General features: G+C 39.3%; 3 protein-coding genes across 5 annotated transcripts; all 3 read left to right on the top strand.

Annotated features, from left to right (window-relative positions):
* The first annotated feature begins 1631 nt into the window (after positions 1-1631).
* Positions 1632-5026, top strand: LOC127360443 (zinc-binding protein A33-like). 2 transcript variants are annotated; one of them, XM_051394866.1, is made up of 2 exons: positions 1632-1786; positions 2255-5026. In XM_051394866.1, exon 2 carries the CDS (start codon positions 2264-2266, stop codon positions 3719-3721), a length of 1458 nt encoding a protein of 485 aa, XP_051250826.1. In that variant the 5' UTR covers positions 1632-1786; positions 2255-2263; the 3' UTR covers positions 3722-5026. The 2 variants fall into 2 exon arrangements, with proteins under 2 accessions (XP_051250826.1, XP_051250827.1); XM_051394867.1 differs by having other exon boundaries at positions 1657-1727.
* Positions 5027-9818: 4792 nt separating this feature from the next.
* On the top strand, positions 9819-12882 carry LOC127360455 (olfactory receptor 2K2-like). The gene is made up of 4 exons (XM_051394889.1): positions 9819-9992; positions 10196-10588; positions 11502-11728; positions 12090-12882. The coding sequence occupies exons 2-4, from the start codon at positions 10212-10214 to the stop codon at positions 12443-12445; spliced, it is 960 nt and encodes a 319-aa protein (XP_051250849.1). The 5' UTR covers positions 9819-9992; positions 10196-10211; the 3' UTR covers positions 12446-12882.
* Positions 12883-17167: 4285 nt separating this feature from the next.
* On the top strand, positions 17168-18454 carry LOC127360456 (olfactory receptor 146-like). 2 transcript variants are annotated; one of them, XM_051394891.1, is made up of 2 exons: positions 17168-17220; positions 17382-18454. In XM_051394891.1, exon 2 carries the CDS (start codon positions 17386-17388, stop codon positions 18328-18330), a length of 945 nt encoding a protein of 314 aa, XP_051250851.1. In that variant the 5' UTR covers positions 17168-17220; positions 17382-17385; the 3' UTR covers positions 18331-18454. The 2 variants fall into 2 exon arrangements, with proteins under 2 accessions (XP_051250851.1, XP_051250850.1); XM_051394890.1 differs by having other exon boundaries at positions 17174-17283.
* Positions 18455-20511: the final 2057 nt, after the last annotated feature.

The raw sequence follows: 20511 nt of genomic DNA, 5'->3' as shown, positions 1-20511 counted from the left end.
AGTCATTAGCTGGACCACACCCATCTTCAGCCTTCATTTTGATCTCAACTACAACTACTTTTTATTACAGATGTTCTCAATTGCTAAAACACAATTTCTGAAACCTTGCTCCATTTTCTGGAAATGGAAAGCACAATGTTCAGGGCCAGACGATGTGTTTATTGTACAGTATACAGCCTACAATGCACTGTACTACAGTATACACTACAAAAATCAAAGGAGTAAACATGTGATCAATGTGCTTCTTCTTGTCTTTGGGCTGGGTCAGGCCAGAGCACTTCGTCGACATCACAAGCAATATTTTCCCACCTTCAACAACCTGTTTCCTCTCTGAACTGTCTTATATTGGTTGTGTCATTTGAAACAAGTGAAATCAATTTTGAGTGGTTGTGTTTAATCAATGACGTGTTCTCTATTTGTATTTGATTGTTGCTGTGTTTACCAGTATGAATGACGTGCATTAGAGTGCAGAATGTGTTTAGAGTTCTGCTGAAAAGTCTAAGTGAGATCTGCAAATTGTGTTTTACCATGTGAAATGGTTTAAGGTATTGACAACAGACTGCACAATTAACTAAATGAGTTCAGGCAACTGCAAACTTTGTTCAGCCAATGGGTTTTAGTGTTTTAGCAATTGAGAAAAACTGTAAGAACTGTGAAAAATGCAGATTGGATGATGCGTTCAGTTTATTCAGCTGTAGGAGGAGTAGAACACACAAAACAAGATGGCACACCTACATTAGAGGATGTAAAGGAGTGTGTAGGGAGGAGCAAGAAGAGGGTTGAGAAAGAATGCAACAAGGAAAGAAAATGTTTACCTGGTACACAAACTACGGGTCACATGGAAATTTCCACTACAAGAACTAAAAGCCAGTTTTCATGAAATATATCAGCCATAATCAATAACAAATTTCATGTTCAGGATTCACATTTTTAAGCAACACATTTATTATTTATCATGCTCTATCACCTACATGCACACAAGGGAGGTAGGGGAGACCATCCTTAGCAAACAGAGATTCATTAACCTGATCTTCCAGTTAGATGAGACGATCACGGTTCATTGCAGACTGGTTCATCAGTCTGCAGTGTAGTTTCTGTAATTCAGTGTAGCTTCAGTGTAGCTGCAATACATTCTGGTCCTGTTATGGTTATTGTTATTGTTGTCTCTTCTGCAATAGATGATAAAAGAAACATTCTGAATTATTACTTCAATTTGGGTCCTTTTTTTGTGGTTCTGTCCATTTCTACCAGTTATATACTAAATGAAGTTAACACCTGAGATCTGGGGACACAGTGACATTATTTAATTACTTTATTTCCCCACTTTAATTGAAAGTGGGGAAATGTTAGCTATAATTCCTCATTGCTCAGGATAAGTGTGTGTGCACAACTAGACTGTCAACTCCAGTTCAATGTCTCCACCCTCCCCAGAAGAGGATAAACAAAATGTAGAAAAAAAACAACCTAAAATATATAATCCTTTGTCAATCAACATGGCAGTTAGACTTTACAGTAACACAGTAAGCTAAACTTAGACTGATAGTAAGATAATAATGGTCATGAGACTCAAACCTGAAAGGCAACAAAGCCTCTCTGACAGAGCAATACTGGAAAGACAAGAGAGCCTTGATGCCAAGCTCCACAGATGAAACTGAAAGTGTGCAGAGCGACAGCCGACCTGTAGTCCAAATGAGTCTCTTTATTCTCAAAAGAAAATCTAAACTAAAGTAAGTTCATCAGGACTTTCTCAAAAACAAAAACAACAACAAGTCTCTGTATAACACTGGTGAGTACCGCTGGAGATAAGTTTCACTCATTGTATTTCAGAAGAGATGTCTCTTGTCAAATTTAATTTCCTGTAAACATCTTCATCTGATAAAAATTAGCCAATTGAAGTCTGTAAATGTTGTCAGGGTTATCTCAACTTGGGCTTGGAAACTACAAATTTATAACAGAAAGTCTGCATTAGAAACTGGAGGTGTGGAGTTTGGGAGTATTGTGGAGCATTAATGGAAATGTATGATACAGTTTTGGTAGCCTGTCCCATACTAGGGATTAAAAGTCAAGATATCTCTGCTGCTTTAGTCTTTTCAGTTCTATCTCAAAATCTGTCTCTTGTAAGTTCCCCAATTTTATGATGAGTACACATTTAAGTGCAAGATAACTACTTGGTTCAAAATGTCTCCCGTAGTATTAAAGAACACTGTAATTATTTGTACTATAAATACATATATTTTGACACTTTTGTTCTCAGTGCATTGATATGGCTGCTGCCAGCGGTCGGCTGACTGAAGATCAGTTTCGGTGCTCCACCTGTCTGGATGTGTTCACTGATCCAGTCGTGATACCATGTGGACACAACTTTTGTAAGAACTGCATTACTAAACACTGGGATGTCAAAATCCCTTGCCACTGTCCTGTGTGTAAAAACGTTTTCTACGCAAGACCAGAGCTGCGTGTCAATACTTTGATTTCTAATATGGCTGCTCAGTTCAGACCAATCAGCAACAGCAGCTTAGAAAAAAGATGTGCTAAAACAGGAGACATTTCCTGTGACATCTGCACTGGAACTAAACTGAAGGCCCTGAAGTCCTGCCTTGTATGTCAGACATCCTATTGTGAGACTCACCTGGAACCTCATCTGACAGTTTTAGGGCTGAAAAGACATCAACTGATCGATTCTGTGGAGAACCTGGAAGACGACATGTGCTTGAAGCACAACAAACCGCTGGAACTGTTCTGCAAAGTGGACGAGATGTGTGTCTGCAGGCTCTGCATTGTTTTAGACCACAAGACACATGATGTTGTTCCTCTGAAAGCAGAATATGAAGCAAAGAAGGCTGAGCTGGGGAAGACAGAGGGCAAAATTCAACAGATGATCCAGAAGAGACAACTGAAGATTCAGGAGATCAAATGCTCAGTGCAGCTCAGTAAGCAAAATGCGGACATAGAGATAGCTGAAGGTGTTCAGGTCTTTACTAATTTGATAGAGTGTGTTGAAGAAAGTCAGGCCGATCTTATTGAAATAATTAATAATGAACACAAAACAATAGAAAATCAGGCTGAAGGCTTCATCAAAGACCTGGAACAGGAAATCTCTGAGCTGATCAAGAGATGTGCTAAGCTGGAGCAGCTTTCACACTCTGAAGACCACCTCCATCTCGTCCAAGGCTTCCCATCCCTGAATGAGGGTCCACCAACAAAAGACTGGACAGAGGTCTGTGTCTGTACACCGACATATGAGGGGACAGTGTTGAGAGCTGTGGTTCCACTTGAGAAGGTGCTCAATAAAGAGATAACAAAGGTCTTTGAGGTAGAGCTAAAGAGAGTCCAGCACTATGCAGTGGATGTAACACTTGATCCGGATACAACACATCCCAAACTAATTATTTCTGATGATGTGAAACAAGTATATCATGGTGAACTAATCAATTTCTCAGACAATCCAAATAGATTTCATCCTTGTGTGAATGTCTTAGGACAGCAGATTCTTTCTTCGGGAATAATTTACTATGAGGTTCAAGTTAAGGGGAAGACTGACTGGGATTTAGGAGTAGTCAGAGGGTCGATCAACGGGAGGGGAAAAATCAGACTGCACCCCCAGCATGGTTATTGGACAATATGTTTAAGGAATGAAAATGAGTACAAAGCTTGCACTGACTCTTTAGTGTGTCTCACTATTCATTCAAAACTGTTCATTGTAAAGTATAATTATAATTAGTTTTTGAAAGACAATAAAGCAATGGAAAGGTTTGGATGTGTATACCATATTTCGTCTGCTTTAAATGATGAAATAACTGACTTTGTATTAAAGTTTTAAAAAAATAAAACTTTGCCTTGAACAAAGAGGAAGAGTATGATTGAATCCAACATAGACAAGTCCAATGTTCACACAGGAGGAAACAAGTTAGTGACAAAACAGTTTAGTGCAGATTAGTCACTGCTGACTCCAAGTATTTGTGTTCTGATTCGATTGGATTGATTTAAATTGTAAGCATATTATGATGTACAGAATCTTTTTATCTTTTAAACACAAGTCATTGGAAAATAAGGCATTTAAGTTAAGTTTTGTAAATATATTTTAAGACACCAGAAGACTGCTAACCTCAGCTGACAGTAAATGTAATTAGAAATGTAAGCTAGGGGTAGAGCTGGCAACCCATGTATGTAAGAAAATGTAATCTAGTGGTTAGCTGTGATGGTTTCAGTAAGTCAGACGACTGAATGGTTGAGTGTAACAACAGGACTTAGTGATGGTAGATAAGTGACATTAGTATGACTTCAAAGGCTGGATTACTATTAAAGTTACATCCACTGATCATAGGAACTGTCAAGGCAGCAGTCGGTAAAAGAAGATTTTTTGTGTACAATTGTAAAAGTTATGAGCATAAATGGTGAAGATTTCGACTTAAAACCAAGCTAAACGTCTTACTTGTATATGCTCTGTGTATTATGAAGTGGTCCATTTTGAAGAGGTTCAAACACTTGTAGTATAAAGAAAAAAAATACTGAAATTACTGAGACCAATGTTTCAGCTTTTGGCCTTCATCAGTAGTGTTGCTGGAGATTTTACCTTTTCAGACTGTTTACCTTCTCGATTCACTTTGGAACTAGATGAAGTTGTGTCAGCAATATCCCTAATCTACATCAGCTCAATGTATTTGGTAATTCCTCATTAAAAAGAGATTATATCTCAATGGAAAAATGTTGATTAAGAGAGAAACAAATTGTGGATAAAGACTAGACTGTACACCCTTCATAGATATTCATGTACACACAACCTGTTTTCATACAGACTGAAAGATTTACTTTTGTTCATTTCTATACAACAATTTTGCTTTCAAACTATATAAACAAACCACTGCTCCTTCCTGCCCTGCTCCTAATCATGCTTTCTCTCTGAGAACAGCATTTCACACTGCTTGCATGTTGGTATGTTAATTTAAGGGACTAAGCCTGGCACCAGTGCTACATGGGTAAATAATTTCATTCCCTGTGTGGTTTGATGCACAGAAATGTACAACACATGCGGACATATTATTGTTGAGATTAAAAAAGCTAAGAAAATGTCCCCCATATGTTTTTTCTTAGTTTGTTATTTTAGTTTTCTTGCTGGTGTTACCTCAGCAGGAACTACACTGCAGTAGCAAACAGTGAGCAGCAGATGGAGCCAAAGAACTGCATGAATCTTAAACTCCAGCTTCTCTGCACTGAACTTCTACTATCACATTCAGTACAAACACATTTCTATTCAAACCTGGGTTTTATTTATTTTATTTATCATGTCATCATTTGACACATAAACAATAGACATTTATATGTTTCATAACAAATAATCCTGAAATATATGTAATTTATTGTGTCACCAAATGTTAAAGGTCCAGCCTGTAACATTGAGGAGGCTCTATTGTCAGTAATGGAATATAATATTCATAGGTATGTTTTCAATAGTCTATAATCACCTGAAAATAAGACTCTTTGTGTTTTTGTTACCTCAGAATGAGACGTTTTTATCTACAGAGGGAGCGGGTCCTCTTCTACAGAGTCTGACATGTTGAACCGCCATGTTTCTACAGTAGGGCCTGCTTAGTTGAGACAGAGGTTTCAGTTGCCTGCAATCTGCAACTTCACTACAAGGTACCACTTGACCTTTTTGTACAGAGCTCTCAAAAAATAAAGGTGGGAATATCTTTTTTAGAACTACTTTTGGGTTACCTTGCAATACATTTGCATTCTCTCTGCTCCACAGAGGAAGAGTGAGCTGTATTACAATATAGTATTATGTATTGGTGGCTGAGACATAAGTGGGCACACCCTCAGCTCAGTTATGACTCTGGCTGTGACACATTGATTTATAATGGGTGTAAGACAGAACTGCTCGCAGGAGTTTTGACATGGTTGTGTTGGCGTACTGAAGTTGTAGTGTATTGCTAAAGTTAATTGGTAAAGTTATAGGACAGCTACCATAGCAGTATCCATTGCACTGTAGATACTATTTCCACAGCCCCAGCTTTAACCAGCACAGCCAGCAGCAGTTGTCAGTCAGTCGCTATATACTGCTGGAGCTCAGCCTTTTGAAAGGAGTTATGAGCAATAAATGCATCATGGAAAATGTAACATCATCTTTGCTTTATCTGCAGAGCTGGACCAACTCACCAACAGTTTGTGTGGACTGCGGGAATACAACATTGTGAAAAAGATGTTCAGAAAAAAACCAATCAAGGGGGCTCTATAAGCTTTCAGTTTGAACTTTAAATCAAACATTAAAGCAGGAAGAATGGGAAAACCATGTGATCCTTACACACAGCTGTATTTTAACTAACCAGTTTTCTTACCACCCCTTAACGGTGGTAAGTCAAACATCAAACTGCCAGTTTTAGGTTAACTATATTTATGTTAAGCTAAAGCATTTTGAAAGTATGAAACTTGTGTTACAGTGGAACGTGAATAAATCAGAAAGTAATATTATGTTTGCGAGTGACCTGAGGCATGGCTTCGGGGCAACAAATTAAGGAAAGCTGAACTCAAAAATCTACAGACTGAAGCTGCTCGGTATTGTTGCAGTCAGTATGATGTACAGATGTTGAACACCATACCAGTCGTCTCGCTACAAGATAAATTCCTGTTATATGAAAACTTACTTGGCAATAAACCTGAAGTGTTATACCATGCAGCTACTTCTACCAACAGCTAAGTTTTAAACTAAATCGCACCTAAAGTTGGACCCTGTTCCTTCACCTTTGTAGGTCATATACAGCAGTGGTTCCCAACCTTTTTCTTTAAGGGACCCCTTTTCTATCATTGAGTATATTGACAACCTCTGATTAAGTGACATAATAATTTATGGATATTTAATATTATGTTCAATGAATAACAATAACAGCTGATAAACTGTACAATGAACCCAAACAGTAAACTGCAGGAAGTTTGTGTAAAACCAGAAATTTGGATGAATTTGGAACAGATTATTTCCTGTGAAAATTGATCAAAGATGAGTTTTCCTGGTATTTTTAAAAACTTTTTATGCAATTCTCTTTAACAAATTCAGTGCTTTCTTTTCTTATCCTATTGTTCTATTAGCTCTTCACTTTTTTACAGGCTTAGCAGAGAGGGAAGGCTCAGAGTGTAGCCTGTGTTCAGATATTCAAAGTTGAATGATAATATAAACATTAAAAATAAAATGTTTTCTTACATCCCTTACAATCAAGAAGGCCTGAAGACCCCCAGTAAACCAGTCTAATGTGGGATATATAGTAACAATAAGGTAAATGGGCTACCTGTACACTCTTGAATATCAGATGTTTGCATTGAAAAACGTTGTGAACAGTAAACAAAAACAGTTGTAACAACTGTTGCATGTTGGGAGCTCAGGGACTACACTGCCCCCTGATGGTCCACCAGTTTCATCACTGTATGTTCCAGTTGCCACAGCAGCCTGTAATGACTTCTGTTAATGTTTCTGAAACAAATCATTAATGAGATCCGCTGTGAGCTGCTCCCTAACAAAACACTCATCAACAGTTTCTGATGGTAATTAGTCCTCTGGGAGCAAAGACAGAGGCCCACTAATAGATGTTTATCAGAGATCATAGGAGCTAATGAAACCTCCTGGGACCTGCAGGGACCCACATCACTGTCACTGTCAATGTATGAAGAAGTTTTTCGTTTCTGTTTTACCAACATGCAATGTTTTGGTCCACAGAACTACTGCTCAGATTTTGATGATGGATATTTATGGTCCCAGGTGAACAGTGACCTTTCCTCTAGTACCCTTATTTACCATTTGAACATATCATGATTTAACAGAAAGACCCCCATGAAACTTAATGAGCGCACACATGTTTTTGGTTTTAATGACTCCATGACTTTTCCTCGATAAAACACATAATGGTCCTTCTGTCCAGGTATTTTTTGTCCTACGCTGTTCTCCCTCCAATGAAGGGAAGTCTTAAAGGTCCAGTGTGTAAGATTTCGGGGTTTTTATTTACAGTATATAATATGTATAGGTATATTTTCTTTAGTGTATAATAGAAAAGGGAATTTGTGCGATTTTATTGATACCAGTACCATTAGAAAAAGTAGGCTTACACAGGTTTTCAGCGTCAACACAACTGTTTCATTACCTGTGAGTCTGAACACAGTTAAGATAAAGAGCAGAGTTATACTATAGTTTCAGTATCTTACTGACATGAAATCACACTTTGGATTGTTTCTTCCTCTCCGACATGACTCCTTCTTGTAGCCACTTTCCAGCAGCGTAGACGCAAGTTTGCGGTCAATGCACAACTGCTAAAAAAAACACGCTGGCCTTGAAAGGAAGAAAGAAGTTGATAAGCTTGGTGGAATACAATACTGCTTTCCAGAACAAACACGTGTGCAGGTTTAGAGAAGGTTGAGATAATAAGATGGACAGAGGAAGCAGAGGGAGAAGTGTGAATGTAAAGAGAGAGGACCAGTGAGCAGGGTAGAGTCTCTTGAGAGAGAGCTCCCTGTCCGCACACTGAACCCCTCACTGCAGCTTTTAATTCTATTAACCTGCTGGTCATTGAAACACCTGGGAGCTCACAGGCCTCATTACAGCCCTGTAATAACACAGGAACCACACAGACATCCTTGTGTTTCTAACTTTGTTAGGATCCTCATTGACATAATGTATTCTGCAGCCCCTTACCCTACTCTTAACCATCAATGACAACACCAACCCTTAGCATAAACCTAACCGTTCCCCGAACCTCAAGACCAAGTCTGAACCTTCAGACAGACCTTCGAAGAAGTGAGGACTAGCTAAAAATGATATAATAAGATGTAATACATTTTTCAGATTATTCCAAGTACAAAGCAAGAGAAAGCTTTTTACCCAGCTCAGTGAAAACCCTTGGAACCAGGTAAGGGTGCCACCTGGTGACCCTATCTAGATTCAAGGTTTTGATTTGTCTGTTCTGGGTTACTGTAGAAACATGGCGGTTCAACATGGCGGACTTTGCCAGAAGAGGACCCGCTCCCTCTGTAGATAAAAAAATCTCATTCTAAGGTAACAAAAACTCAACGATTCTAATCTTCAGGTGATTATACACTAATGAAAACATAGGGATGAATATTATATTCCATTTCGGACAAGAGATCCTCCTAAGGCTGGAGATACAGTATACCTGCTTTTAACTACGCATTTGCCTAGCAGGATAGCTGCCTTGTGTATCCTACATCTGTTTGGACCATTGGTCGTCCTCAGAACTTAACACAACAGTTAAACTTTAACTATATCTTCGGCTTCAATGTTACACACTGTTTAGGCGCCGACCATGAACTGCAAAGCACCCTACCATTATTTATTGGTATTTTTCCACTGTCAGCTATCGAATAAACAAGTAGGGCCAACAAGAGGCTTTATTCTGTAACTTGAGCACCCTGATTTGAGAACATAGACAAAGCAGCAAGTGTGCAAGATTTTAAGAACATCCCATCGAAACATCGACCAACAGTGATGATGTTGCTTGCTGAAATGGTTGCATGTGACGGATGTTTCTTCCTCAGCCACTGGTGGTAAGAATAACTTCAGGTCATTATTATAAAGATGACCGCATGCTCCCATATGATCACTCAGGTGGTAAAAGGATAAGATTACACAATTCTGTATGGCTACCGTTGTGTTCAAAGTCTAACTATCTCTTGTTGAAATAAATAACTTATTTAAAGTCAAACATTCAGTCAGCTTGAGACCCAAGCAGCAGGGGGCAGTAGATGTTACAATGGTAACTGTGCTGTGGGCAGGGATCAGCGTCACTGACCACGATCACAGTAAAATCATTAAAAGCGAACACACTCTGGTCGACAAGTCAGATCATCAAAGCTCAGACGAAAGGACAGAAGAGGGCACTTCAGGCTTTTCACTCGAACCTTTTCAGAGTTGTTATCACTAGACCTTTATTTTCTTTTTATGTGAACTTTTGGTGAAATATTAAATTGTTCTGAGACCGTCAGTTGCCTGTTTTACTGTAGGTACCACTGTGTGATCTATTGCATGTAGTTTTGATTAAGGATTTACAAAGACAAATGTTACAGGCTGAATACTGTAATTCTGTTCACATTTATGTGTTTCACAACCCTGTACTGGAGTTTATAGTAGTGTGTGGTTATAATCTTAAATGATGATCACTGATGCCTGTTTGGACGGTTTTTATATACTTGTGTTTTACAGAACTGCACTGCTGTGGATGGAGAATGTAACAATGGCAGCTCCTCTCAAACAGCCTATAGTGTTCGAGCTGGAGGGCTTCCACATATCACCTGGCTATGGCTCTTCCCTGTTCACCCTGGCTCTGTTTAACTTCATGGTAATCCTGTTGGGGAATGGCGTGGTGGCGTGTATCATTGTCATAGACAAGAACCTGCACAGACCCATGTTTATAATGCTTTTCAACCTGGTGGCGTGTGATCTGCTGGGGGCCACGGCAGTGCTGCCTCGCCTCATGATGCACTTTTTGATGGGGCAGAAGAAAATCGCCTACATCCCGGCCCTCGCCCAGGCCTTCTCTGTGCACACGTACGGCGTCGCAGTGCAGACTATACTGGGTGCGATGGCCTATGACAGGTATCTTAACACATTAACACAAACATTCAAGTGGTTCTTTTACTGTCCTGTCACTGTCATGTCAAGATAGATGTTTTTGGTGCTGTATTTTACTGGGTCTTTAAATGTTATGAAATATAATCAGTGGGTTATGGAAGGACCTTGCATGCTGCATGTCACCCCCTTTCTCTCTTTCCAAGTCTTCAGTCTGTGTCTAAGGATGAGAAAGGTATTTCTTAGAAAGAACACCTCTTTAGTAAAACCTTGAGTTTCAAACTTATTTATTTTTAAGTTGTGTCTCCCATCCTTAATAAAACTCTTTATATTTATTAACCTTTAACCTAAAATACACTAAAATAGTACATATGCCAGAACTGGCCTTACAATGTAAAACAATTGGAACACACATTCTTTGCTCAATTAGAAGTACAAAATACTCTGATAAAAGTAGAAGTGCTGATTCTTTAGTGAAGTAAGAAAGTAAAAGTACAGGCTCTGAAATGTACTCAACGTATAAAAGTAAAAGGTACTTTTTTGCTGGCGAAGCGGCTGCCAGTTAATTACTGTAAATTTACAGACGAAAGTCTTACAGTGTATGTTCAGCATAATATTGAGCAAAGATCAGGATGTAAAGGTTTGGGTGTAATGGATATACATTTTTACAGTTGGATAAATTAAAAATGACCTTAGACCTGCAACAACAATGAATTAAAATGTTAAAAACTATATTTTTTGTCAAAGCCACAGGGAGCCACTGGAGGTTGTCCAGCCCTGGTCTACTTTAATCCCATGAAGAAGAAGAGGAAGAAGAAGGGAATGAATGTGTGTGTGACATTTGTGGTACAGGGAAATAGTGGCAGAGTGAACTAGCCCATGTCTGAAAGCAATCCACCATCTCTCCTTTTACCTTTTATGTCTTTACCTGCCTCTGCAGATATGTTGCTGTGTGCCAACCACTCCGGTATCACACCATCATGACCTCAGCTCGATTGCAGTCTTGCTGCACCCTGGCCTGGGTCGTGGCTCTGCTGTGTATCACCGTGCTTTTTGCCTTTCACATGAACGTCCCATTGTGTGGCAACGTCATCCAACACGTCTACTGCAGCAATCGAGCTATACTGAACCTGGCCTGCCATCCCACCACCATAAATAATATCTATGGTTAGTGCATTCGTTTAGAGCAGTGGTTCCCAACCTGGGGGTTGGGATCTCCATTAGAGGGGGGGGTCCCATGAAGCTTTGATGACCTCTAGGCCTTCTTGATTTTAAGGCATGCTACAAAACTTAAAAATGTACACAATAGGCCAATATCTCAGCATTTGGTTGGTTCACTAAAAGTAAATGTCTGTAAATAATTTCTAAGGAGTTCTACTCTATTTGAAAAGTGTCCCGAAGTAAATTGTCAAATGGAACAATAAGTAATTTGTGTTGTGCTTATAGACTTAGACTTATATAATAAAATACACAATTTTGGAGGTTAACATGATACTTAGGATAATTGTGTTATCTTTTGTGTTTCTAGGTCTTGCCATGACCTGGTCCGTGAAATCAGTTATCTGGCTGATCACTGCCTTTTCCTACTTCAGAATCCTGCTTGCTTCCATAAAACAAGGCAGTGCTGACAGCATCGTCCGCAGCAAGGCCTTTCAGACGTGCTCACCGCACCTTGTTGTGTATGTGTTGTCTGAAATAGCTGCAATGGTCATAATTTTGAGTCAGAGGTTCCCCTCAGTGTCCCCAAACATCAAGAAGTTCTTCAGCATCCTGTTCATCATCGTTCCACCAACCATAAACCCCATTATCTACGGACTGGTCAGTAAAGAGCTACGTGTTAGCATCATCAAGCATTTTAGCTTACAAGTCTGTCAAAAAACATAAGAGGGCGTTAATGCCTTTAGATCATTAAAGAGCTGTAGTCCCTGCTCTTTCACTATACCTCTGTGTCTGTGTCTACTTTCAAATATAAAATATGCTGCATATTATCTTTATTTATATTTTTCAGCCTTGTCATTGAGCCCTCCACTACCTATTATTAAAGTTTTCCTTTAACTTGTGATTTTAATTGAAGCTAGAATTTAGTTTGTGTGGCTCAAAGCATCAAAAAATTATATTAGAAAAGTAAAATGACAACATTTATTCATAGTTTTACTCTACAAATTAAATACTGAAGCCTGCTCATGGCAAGGTCTGTGGATTATCCTGCTGTACAAGGTGCGATAAACATAGTTATTATTGTTTTTTGTTATTTGAGTTAAATACGGCTGTTTTATATGTAATTGTAACACATGTAAAACCAATAAACATGAGACAAGACAGTCCAATTGTTCATGTTGTTCTTTTATTATATATCAGGCTAAACTTATTATCAAGTTTTGGTTTGTATTACTATTTAAAAGATACGAAAGAAAAGGAAATAGATGCATTTTGGCCATAGACTGTATAATTCAGAATGGACAGGGTATCCCTGACATCATCCATAGTTCTCTGAAGAGCCGCTTGGCATTCCTGACTAATCCAAAAGTGGGCAAAGAGACTGAGCTGAAGTGCGCTGAATAAAGCCTGATTACTGAGAACAGCTGTCTGTGACCCTCCTGTCTCTCAAAGTGGGAACTCCCTCAATTACACATAACTTTAAACTGCTATAATTTAAACAGGTCAGTTATATAAAAATGAATCCCCCATACACATTACTAAACACATTATGAGCACTGACAGGTGAAGTGAATAACACAGATCCAACAGATGAGCTACTGTAGCTCAACTGCTGAAACAGTTAATCCTGGTTCTGATAGAAAGGGGTCAGAACACACAGTGCAGAGCAGTCTGTTGGTATCATTATTCGACATGGTTTCCCTCAGTACACAGACTACAGAAAACTGTCTGCCATTCTGTTTGTTATTGTCCCTGGCACCCTCAATCCTATTATTTACAGGGTTCAGTCCAAAAAGATACGAAAGTTCTTTCAAAATTTCAAATGAGTCAAACACATCCTTTAAAACCATGAACACTGAATGAATGCTCTCTTGCAACCAAACCTTCTGTTTTTGCTTTAAAGTTAGTTTTTGTGATTTTATGTACATTTCATATTATATTCAATGCATAACAATAAGTCTGTGTAAAACGAGTGATTTGGATGAATTTTAAGCAGTTTGTTCCCTGTAAGCATCAGGGATGAGTTTTCCTGATATTATTATTATTTTATTTTTTTGTGGTTGATACTGGGGCAAGATAAGCAAAGAAAAGAAGGGACAAACATGGAGCATGGGCAAAAACACAAGTCAATCTTGGTCGGTCATTCAATAGATTGCAGGATTTTTAAGGGTTCAAAAGTGATCCTGAATTTGATCTCTTCCTCTTAGACAGGTTTATGAAATAAACTACACTGCAATCAATATACAAATTTGCACTGGTGTATAGAACAACGAGTAAAGACCCTGAAGCTTTCTGTGATTATGAGCATGATGACCAACATGCACCAGGCAATCAACAGTTGTTTGTATAAAATATTTAAAAAATGCTATTAATTGCTGATTATGCACTAATAAATACAAACCCATAAATATTATATTCAATTTCTGCCAATAGATTGTCTTAAATGTTACATACTGGATCTTTGGAGTTAGCTAAGCTTTCATTTATATTGCAGTTATTAATCTTATAAATAGATACATTACCTCATCGCTATGCATCCTGCAAACAGCTGTGTGTTAGTATTAGTATTAAAAATAAAGAGCCAGATGGAGAGTCAGAAGGAAAGGAAAGGATTCTGTGATACCAACAGAGAAATCTAAAGCTCTACATACAGTAAATACAGATTATTAGAACACCTCAGTTAATGTTCTGTTGATGTGAACAGCTTTGTTGCTAAAAATTGAGTCCACTTTGTTCTTGTAAATACTGTATGTAGCTTGGTGTAGCATGGTCCATTTATATTTGTGATCTACATAAACATTGACTTAAAGAAAATCTATATACTTAGGTTTTTTTAATAAGAATGTGGTAACTGTTAGGGTTAGGGTTAGGGTTAGTAACCAACACTACTGCAAACTATTGACATCAAAACTGACTACAGAGTTGAGTCAATATCGCTGACACAACCATGTAAAAGGCCACTGAAGATTCATTTCTACATGTTGAGGTCCTAATTAGATTAAGTATAACCAAACAGATACAATTGATTTGAATAAACTAAATGTTTTATTTTTCGAAGTGAGCTAATGGGCCAATAAATGAAGGCCTCTTTGACTCACTTGGGAATCAGGCGATTGACTGTCCTTGAGCTGGAGGATATAGATGAGCTGTACCTTTAACAGGCGCTGATGTCACAGGGATGAGTGGCGCTTGTGTTAACCGTAACAGTGGGCAGACATGAGAATGTTAAAAAGTTTTTCTATGTTGTCCATTCTGTGAAAATGAATTACATGCCACTGTAAGATTTTAGATGAAGGCTGGTTGTCCGGGGACCTTGCAGGACCGTGGTAACAACGCAAGCGGCTGCAAGTTGAGAGACCAGAGGTGTCTGAGTTGGAGAAGCATGGCAACGGCTACGGGATGACCTCATCTTTGCTGATGAGGAAGGTGGGCTGCAAGACACGGAAGAATCATCAGAATAATTATAGTGGTCTTGTATGTTGAGGAGTGATGAACCAGGTGGGATACGGACCATGGAGGAGACAGTGTGGAGGCTTGCTGGACTCCCCCGTAGACAATGCAGTAAACATGGCCCTTCACTTCATCCTCCAGCATCTGGACTCCCCAGGAACCTATGCCAGTATCCTGTTTGTGGACTTCAGCTCTGCTTTCAACACCATCAGCCCAGCTCTGCCAATCGAAAGCTGTCTCTGACTCACGGATCATCAGCACAGGATCCCCCCAAGGCTGCGTTCTTTTTCCTATGCTCTTCTCCCTATATATGAACAGATGCACCTCCAGTCATCAGTCAAAAGGACTCTACGGTCACTCTGTGAAGTACTTCTGCTTCCTGTGTGCCATCATCACCCAGGACCTCAAAAAAAGCAGAGCAGAGGGTGTACTTCCTGTTGAAGAAGTTCAGGCTGCCGATGATGATGATGGTGAATGACACTGATCGGCTGCAATCTGCCATCTCTCTAGGATTTGTAGCACCCTGAGGCGTGCTGGTAAGATTGCCACTGACCCCTCCAACCCCCGATACAAACTCTTTGAGTCACTAACCTCTGGCAGGAGGCAGCAGAAACAGCAGGAACAGCTTTTTCCCATGTGCAGCTGGCCTCATCAACAAGTCCCCACTGACACTGACTCTTAAACACACCACACACCCTGAATCTATGTTTCATTAATGCTCTTTCATTGGATTTTATAAACATATAAATATCAATATCATTATATATCACAATGCTAACTAGCAGATTCCCCGGACAACTTTTTGCACATTCCTGTGCGGCTCTTCATTCATTTATTTAAGTATTGGGCCATATTGTACATATTGTCTCTCTTTTTATAAATGTATATGTTGTCTCTTTTTATTGTCTGTTCACATTCAATTTCTAGTGTTTGTCCCTTGTATTTAAGTGTATAAGTACTCATTATGATCACTTTCTAAATTACAACTCAGAGCCCTGTACTGCTTAGTAGTCAGCAGTATCAATAAGCAGTATATCAGAAAGGGGGGAATCAGGCCTGTTTTATAAAAAGATATATACCACTTAATAAAAAAATAATTAACCTTCAACTGAACTGCTATGCCTCCTGCTTAAATACTCACAGCATCTCCTTTAATGGAGAGACGTATCACCCTATTTCACCTACTCACAACATCAGAATTTGTTTTAGTGACCTTACCCAACCTATCTGCAAACTAACCACAGTGCCTGCAGGTTTCAACTGCGAACCATGCATGACTTGTGTGTATTATAAGCTGTATCAATAAAAAGGAAGTATTCTCGGACATGACGCTGTAAAGTCTGGCATTTTAATATGGGGGTTTACGGAGATTGATTCACTTTTGGGGCCAGACTCAAGTGGCTTTTTGAGGAACTGCAGTTTGGGAAACGTCTGCATTGGCTTCATTTTACAGCCAAAGAGGTTTTGGTGTTTGGTGTGCATCTATAGAGACCTGAAGGGTTGATGCCAGGACAGTGTGAGGTCCTTAACACATTTTTAAGATCATTTTGGGGGGCTTATTGCCTTTATTTCGACAGAACAGCTCAAGGTATGCAGGAAAAGAGGATAGAGAGAGGGGATGACACACAGCAAAGGTCCACAGGCTGGACATGAACCCATGGCTGCTGCGGCAAGGACTCAGCCCCGGCACATGGGGCATCACCTCTACCAGGTAAGATACCAGGGCGACCCTCAGCAAATGTTCTTAAGAGCAATAGTGTTACTTTTTGCTATAAAGTTTGTCCATGTAGGTTTTTCTGTGGAAATCAAACAACAAAACTTCTTGTCTCTGAGCCTGTAAACATAACTTGAATTCAGCTTGTTGTCATTTGCAAATGATGATCATAATGATTTCTTAACCTTGCATCACACATTATCTGAGGTAATGATAGTTGATTCCCCCATGATAACATTGTGTCTATAAAACCTTTCTACAGAGATCCTGGTATGTGCTGGTAGATATTATCAGCAGTGAGTGGGTAGGAAGCGAAGCTGACACAAGACACTTAAAGGTGGTATTACTGATCTGAAACAACTGTTCCTTCGGATAAGTTCCGATCATAGTCAAAATCTATGTAAGGAAATTTATGTTACTAATAGGACAAAATACAATCTCTGATATTGAGGTTACAAGGATATTACTTGTGACATTAACATAATATTGTTCTTTCAGGTTGATGGAAAACTACACTTACAACAGCTTCACACTCCAACTTGAGGGGATAGATGTCTCTGAGGAGTCTCTGTACCCTGTCTTTCTCTTCTTCCTCTTCTCCTACATGTTTATAATTGTTGCAAATGTGGGTATTGCTGTTCTGGTTTTCACTGACAAGAACCTTCACCAGCCTATGTATCTTCTTTTTTGCAACCTGCCCTTCAATGATATTCTTGGAAACTCTATCATGGTTCCTCGTTTGCTTTCAGATATTTTGCTGCCTCCCTCTGAGCGTCTCATCAGTTATTATGAATGTGTTGTTCAAGCATTTACCACACACATGTTTGGTACCACTGCTCACACAGTTCTCATGATTATGGCCTTTGACAGATATGTGGCCATTTGCAATCCCCTGCGCTATTCTTCCATAATGACCAACAAAATGGTGATCAAGTTGACAGTTTCTGCCTGGGGAGTGGCCTTCATTTTGGTCGGGATTCTACTCGGTCTGACCATACGGCTGAACCGATGCAGGACTATGATCACAAACCCTTTCTGTGACAATGCCTCCTTGTTTAAGCTCTCCTGTGAGAATGTGTTCATTAATAATGTCTATGGCCTCACTTTCACTGTAGTCCTGTTCACAGGTTCTATAGGCAGCATGGTTCTCACCTATACTAAGATTACAGTGGTCTGTCTGACCAGTAAGAACAAGTCTTTAAACAGTAAAGCCTTGAAGACCTGCAGCACTCACCTGGTTTTGTATCTGATCATGCTGATGAGTGGATTTACTGTCATTTTTCTGCATCGCTTCCCCCAGTACTCAGACTACAGGAAACTTTCTGCCATTCTGTTTCATATCATCCCTTGCAGCCTAAACCCCATTATTTATGGGGTGCAGTCAGCAGAAATCTGCAGATCATTGTCAAAATTATTCCGATACAAACCAGTATGGCCATTATTCTGAGTTGAACATTTTTAAGGTAGTGTGTAAACTTGAAGACAAAACATGCCAATTTCTGCCTGGGGAGTGGCAAGATTACAATAGTCTGTCTGACCGGTAACAACAAGTCTTTAATAGCAGTAGAATGTCTATCATTACTCTTCATCACTTCCCCCAGTACTCACACTTAAGAAAACTCTGTAGCATTTTATTTCATATCATCCCTGGCAGCCTCAACCCCATTATTTATAGCCTGCAGTTCAAGGAAATACGACATGTTTTGTCAAAATCAAAGAAGGTTTTGCTATCTTTATGAAGTAAATTTCTAAGGTTTTTTGTAATGTACTGTGAGCTAGGGTTCACAATACATGTGCACAACTGTTTTCTAGTTTGTCCCTTGTAATTAAGTGTATGAGCACTCATGATCACTTTGTAAAGCACAATTCAGACCCCTGTACTGCTTACTGTGTATCAGAAAGTGTGGAATTAAAATTCACTCGTTGAGCCGTGTTTAATAAAAAAGATATATACCACTTAATAAAAAATGATTAACCTTCAACTGAACTAATTTTATAAGCGGAGTGTGTACGAATAATATTAAAAGCAGTACCAGCCGCAATAAAAAGAAGTCTAACATACGCAACAGGACTTTCTAAGTGCTTGAAGACAAGGTGCAGTATCGTGGCATTGTCATAATTTTTGTTGCTATTTTCATAGATGGAAAATTGGTACCACCACCCTACGAAGTTCCCCTGGTATTATCCTCTCAGTGATTTCATAACTTTGGAAGTTAAAGCCACTGTCCTGCAATAATTATTTTCCTGACAACCAACCTTTTCGGGACCTGGATTTATGATGAAATTTTTCCATAGCTCTGGCACTGTGTGTATTATTGATGCGCCGATCGGCCCAGATATCATCTGTATCTGCCTGTGCCTATAAATCACCAACCCAAAGAAATTATTTGGTCTGATATAGAGTCCCAAACCTGCATGAAAATTTCATTCCACTACCGGTCGCTGTAACCTTTTACATTATGTAGAGCAGCAGGAGTTCTTAACGTGATTTCTCTAATGTGTGTTGTATTGATGTATGAGTGTTTTTTTTAATGATTTATTTAAGAGGATGCTATCAGTAATTTGAAACCTTTTCATGCATTCAGTAATATCACTGCAAATATTGAGGAACATTTAAGCAACAATACTTAAAACTTAGAAATTTGACATGCCAGAACTCAGAGGACACAGGGCTTTTATTAAGAGGACAGCTGTATTACTCCAAACAATTTCTCTGTATGACCCTGGACTGAGTGTGAGACCTTTTGGATGTGTCGAAGAACCCAGAACATTAACATTAGATCCTGACCGATTCTGTTGGTGTGTGGGGAGATTTTAGTAATCAATGAAGGTACACTGCTGTGCATCGTTCATAAATACTAACAGCGTCTTCTTTAATGGAGAGACGTATCACCCTATTTCACCTACTCACAACTCATGTGCTATACATCAGAATTAATTTTAGTGACCTGGCCAGCCCCATCTGCAAATTAACTGCAGTGCCTGCAGGTTTCAACTGTAAACCATGCATCACTTGTTTGTATCATAAACTGTATCAATAAAAAAGAAGTAATCTCTCTGACATGACGCTCTAAAGTCTGGCATTTTAATATGGGGGAATAACGGAGATTGACTCACTTTTGGGGCCAGCCTCAAGTGGCTTTTTAAGGAACTGCAGTTTGGGAAACGTCTGCATTGGCTTCATTTTACAGCCACAGAGGTTTTGGTGTTTGGTGTGCATCTATAGAGAGCTGAAGGGTTGATGCCAGGATAGTGTGAGGTCCTCAGCAAATGTTTAAGATTATTTTGGGGGGCTTATTGCCTTTATTTCAACAGAAAAGCTCAAGGTATACAGGAAAAGCGAAAATAGAGAGAGGGTATGACACACAGCAAAGGCTCACAGGTCGGACATGAACCCATGGCTGCTGCGGCAAGGACTCAGCCCCGGCACATGGGGCACCACCTCTACCAGGTAAGATACCAGGGCGACCCTCTGCAAAAGTTCTTAAGAGCAATAGCGTTGCTTTTTGCTGTAAAGTTTGTCCATGTAGGTTCTTCTGTGGACATCAAACATCAAAACTTATTTTTGTCTCTGAGCCTGTAAACATAACTTCGATTCAGCTTGTCGTCATTTGCAATTGATGATCAT

The sequence above is a fragment of the Dicentrarchus labrax genome, unplaced genomic scaffold, assembly GCF_905237075.1.
Source record: "Dicentrarchus labrax unplaced genomic scaffold, dlabrax2021, whole genome shotgun sequence".
In the NCBI taxonomy this organism is placed as follows: domain Eukaryota; kingdom Metazoa; phylum Chordata; class Actinopteri; family Moronidae; genus Dicentrarchus; species Dicentrarchus labrax.
The sequence above is the reverse complement of the archived record's forward strand: the minus strand, read 5'-3'. Positions and strand labels throughout refer to the sequence as shown.